This window comes from Nothoprocta perdicaria, unplaced genomic scaffold (assembly GCF_003342845.1).
Source record: "Nothoprocta perdicaria isolate Ctin4 unplaced genomic scaffold, notPer1 scaffold_147, whole genome shotgun sequence".
Taxonomy (NCBI): Eukaryota; Metazoa; Chordata; class Aves; order Tinamiformes; family Tinamidae; genus Nothoprocta; species Nothoprocta perdicaria.
This window is the reverse complement of record NW_020454616.1, coordinates 1,277,576-1,282,055: the sequence shown is the minus strand read 5'-3', so window position 1 is coordinate 1,282,055 and position 4,480 is coordinate 1,277,576. Positions and strand designations below refer to the sequence as shown.

The 4,480-nt window shown below is 49.8% G+C and overlaps 1 protein-coding gene across 1 annotated transcript in view; it reads left to right on the top strand.

The window, feature by feature from the left end:
* The window catches only part of TNFRSF11A (TNF receptor superfamily member 11a), a 26,239-nt gene continuing 21,759 nt past the window's right edge, over positions 1-4,480 (top strand). Inside the window, exon 1 of the mRNA XM_026034564.1 lies at positions 1-60. Coding sequence (XP_025890349.1) covers positions 1-60 — 60 coding nt within the window. The remainder of the gene's footprint in view (positions 61-4,480) is intronic.

Below are 4,480 nucleotides of genomic sequence, written 5' to 3'. Positions count from 1 at the left end.
ATGCCCGTCCCGGCCGGCCGCTGGCTCGTGCTGCTCTGCCTGGCCGCCACGGGCAAGCAGGTAGGAGCGGCGGCCAGCTCTGTGGAGCGAGTGGGCGGCTGCGGGGTCTGGAGCGCGGGAGGCGCCTGCCTGCGACCCGCGGCGCGGCCACGGGCAGCGCGGGGCTTCGCTGCGCCGCTGCTCCTGCCTCCCTTCTCGGCGTCTCTCGTGGGTTGTTTTCGTTGCAACTTGCCCCTTTCCTGCAACTTTCTCTTGCGTCTTTAAAGCCAAAATAGCCCAGACTCGGAGCTCTGAGAGAAGCCAGCGGATCGGCAGTGAAAACAGCCGGCTCCTGCCCGGGGCAGGGTGTGAGAAACCAGAAAATATTTGCAGCGAGGTTGCGGGGGATATAATTTGCATGTAGTGCAAGGACAAGGCAGACTCCACCCTACCAAGCAGATTTATTCCGGAGCGTGTGAGCGCGCTCGCCTTGGCTTGCGGCCGCACGGCGGCCTCGGCAGCCCGGCCCCAACGCGCCGCGTCTCCCGCCGATGCCGGCCCCTGCTCCCCGCCATCCAGCCCGACCCCGCACGCAGCCACCTCCGAGGTCTGGCACGGCGCTTGGCGCTGGCCTTGGCCCCGGCCCAGCAGGGCGCTCCGAGGTGTGGGTGCCAGCGAAGCAGGGCCGGGGCGGCCCGGCGCTCGCAGGGGAGGCTGGCGCGGCATGGGGCGCTGCAGGTGCTTGCAAGCAGAGCGCGCTGCCCCACGGCGTCGCGGCCTCGCGCCCCGCTGCGCGGCCCTCGCTGCCACGAGGACGGGCTCCCTTGGGCCTCCTGGAGGAGCAGCAGGTGTCCGCAGGGGCTCCGGCCTGCAGAGTGCCCCTACGCTCTTCCTAATCCTGCCTCCTGAAGGAGTCACCTCCCCCCAGCTTCTGGACCGTGCTACGGCTACTTTGCTTGCTCATTTGCTTACAGGCAGCCTCGCTGCTCTTTGCGTTCCTCACGTTTGAAACTGGTTTCCCTGTGTCTTGTTTTTCTTGACCGGTTGTGACCGCCTGGAGCGGCCTGGCCTGTGGCTGGGTTCCCTCAGAGCAAGGTGCAGCTGTGCGGGAAAAAGAATAAAATAAAGCGACTCTGCTGTCTACAGCTTACAATTTACTGTCTGACCACACGCTTCTGAGCGCCCTTCTTCTGGATCTCCGCTCCTAAATGCGCTGCCAAAAACCACACAGGCCTTTTTCCCCTTCGCAGCATGTGTTTCTGCCCACCCTCACCCCTTAGGCTCCTCTTCAACAGCCGGTTCCCAGGTGTCTTCCATACGTATATGAATGAGCTTGCGTTTTTCAAAACTGACTCTTACGCCAGCTTTCTGGTGGTCTGTCTGCTCCCTCAGTATCTTCTGCGTGTGTTTCTTTGCTCCTTGGTGTTCAGAGGTGTGATGGATGCACCGTGTTGAGCAGACTCAATGTTCCTGACACTTCTGCTCCCATTTTTGCTCCAGGTCACCAGCCGTGACATTCGCTTATTTCTGGAGCTATCCTGCCTTTGGGGCAGTTGTGCCCTTTGGAGTCTCCTCATTTCCTGTTCAACCTGTTCAACTCCTGATCAAACCTTGGAAATTCAGATTTCTAGGCAATAGTTCCCAACATGTGGCACATGCCCTAATTTGGTAACCAGTACCTCATTACTGGTTACCTCCTCACGGTAATGAGGTACTGGTTACCAAATACCAAATCATGATACTCCTCATTATTTCTTGTCTGCCAGTGAACAGCTTTTCAGAGGATGCAGAACAGGAAACTTGTATTTATTTGAGGTTGATGTGTAAAATCTTTCCACTGTCTTCAACACGTTCTTAATTCGGAATCCATTAGTGGCTACACAGGATGCAATTTTCCATGGCCAGTTCTTTGGACAAGTAACAATACAAAATAATAAGGAACCCCGAAAAGCTACAGCCTAATTTTGCATAGGAAAAGCCATACTATGTCAAAGAGACTAACCTAATACTGCAAACAAGGCATGAAAGTCAGGAATATAAATGCAAAGTAGATAGCCTAGAGAGCTACTGCACCTAGCCAATCTTTTGGGTTTTCCTGATATTCTCCTGTACTTGACTGATTTGCACTTTAATTTTGCACTTTGATTTTTGATTGATCCACCCCTGGAACAGGCTGCCCAGGGAAGTTCTGGAGTCTCCTTCTCTGGAGATCTTCAAAATCCCCCTGGATGCCGCCCTGTGCCGGGGGTTTGGACTAGATGATCTCTAGAGTTCCCTTCCAACCTTAAGCGTTCTCTGATTCTGTATGTGATTCTGTGATTTGAACAATGATTTTCATATCCCAATGGTCTGGTGTTTTCTGACAGAACAAATAGTGAGAATAAGAAAGACGGAAAGAAAGAACTTCCTTACTGTGAGGGTGACAGAGCCCTGCACAGGCTGCCCAGGGAGGCTGTGGAGTCTCCTTCTCTGGAGATCTTTAAAACCCGCCTGGATGCCACCCTGTGCCCCGTGCTCTGGGTGTCCCTGCTGGATCTAGATGATCTCTAGAGGTCCCTTCCAACCTCAGCCATTCTGTGATTCTGTGATAATAAGTGCAGTAGGGCTGAAGCTTGGGTCCAACGCACTTGTGTTGGTTTACAGCTAATAATGTGGTGGGGTAGTGGTAGGACCCTAATGTTTTCAGTGATTTCCAGAGAGGAATTTGAAAAAAAAAAAAAAAAGTAAATATAAATTGAATGAATTCTCAGAGCACTGCTGAAAATAAATATCATTGCCATCATCATTTTCATCATCATTTTCATCATCATTTTCACCAAAGAGGAACCGAGAATTGGTGACTTGCTCTAGGTCACACACCGAACGTGCTGCAGAAGCGCTGGAGCAGAACTCAGCCCTCCTGTCCCCTTGCCTCGGGCTTTGGGGGCAAGAGGATCTTCCCGAGTGCTTTGGCTCATCCGGCTGTCAGAGCACAGGCGATTTTCCCTTCTGACACGATCAGCTCATCTTCCTTGTGCAGAATAGCTATCCATAACCCTTTATTTACTTTGTGCTTTCAGAGGACATAATTGCTTGTATGAGATGGAAGTTAATGGGCTGTGATACGATCTGCACTTGTATAAGCGTAATATAACCAATTACCTGATTTAACCTCAACCTCTTTCTCCTGTGTGGCAGTGGGATGGATTCTTCTACCACTCCGTCATATTTATTTTGTGGGAAAAGTTTGCCCAGTGTAAGCATCCAGAATTCTTCATAATTTAAAGCAGCTTTAAAATATCCTTGGCCAAAGTGTAAATTATCTTTTAACTTCCTAAAATACACAGTGCTGATGGTAAGAAAAAAAAAAGGGGAGAAAAAGAAAAAGCCTATAATGTATTATGGGATAATAGGTTGTCCTGGTCCAGTATTCCATCTGTGACCAAGGCTAAAAGAAATCAGTCAGCAGAGCAAAACTCCTAGAGTATCTAATCTAAAGCCCTGAATTTATTTTGGCACAAACAGCACAGGTTTAGAAGCTGTTATAATTCACTTAATTCACCTGTCAAAACGCCCTTGCAGGAAATGATCCTTGGGAGGGAAACGAGTAATTTTTTTCATTGCGTTACAGTCTCCCCCTGGATCTTGTGAAAAATCAACAGTAACACAATACAGCACCTCAAATAAAAAGGAATAATGCCTTGCATATGAAACTAACCCATTCACAATTTAGGAAATACTTGTTGTGTCTTTTCTCAAGGTAAGCATCATCTTCCTGATATTATTTCCGCTTCCCACAAAATAGGACCTAGACAAACCTTCACCAGATTTCACAGGTCAGTAGAATTCATGGCTTATCAGCATGCTGTCACGTGCTACCTTTCAAGTTTAAGGCATGTTTTCTTACCAAGGCATTGTTTTCTTGCCAAGGGAAAATAAAATGCAGACCAAGCACAGGTATCAAGTGTGGCCAGCAAGATCTGTTTCACAGAACTGCAGATCAGTAGCAGTTGGAAGGGACTTCTGGAGATCTTGTCCAACCCTTGCTGCTCCAGCAGGATCACTTTGAGCATCATTCTTTTGTCTCTTACTGTCATCTCAAGCACCTCAAGCTCGGAAAATTGGGAGCTAGTTTGGCTGCTCTGCAGGAACTAGCGTAGTGCACCTGCATAACTAAAGGACGGAAAATCCCAGAAACACCAAAGTTTTAAGGTATGAATGCAGGGCAGCATTTATTCAGAGAAATCATATTTAAGTTACATCTTTATCTAGCTCCTAGAATTTCAAACGTGGAAGGCCCTGCTATGCTAGATACCCAGAACCAAAGGTAGCCCCTCTGGCAAGGCCGTCCTCCCCCTCCTGCCTGCCCCCTTCACTCGTCCCTGCAGGGCCAAGTCCCCAGGCCCCGCTCTGCACGGGGACGTGGCGTCGTTCTGGGGCGCGTGCACTACTGACGTCTGGAGGGGATGGGGCATTTTTAATCAGTTTTGGATTTTTTCCCTTTTTTTTTTTGTTTTTTTTT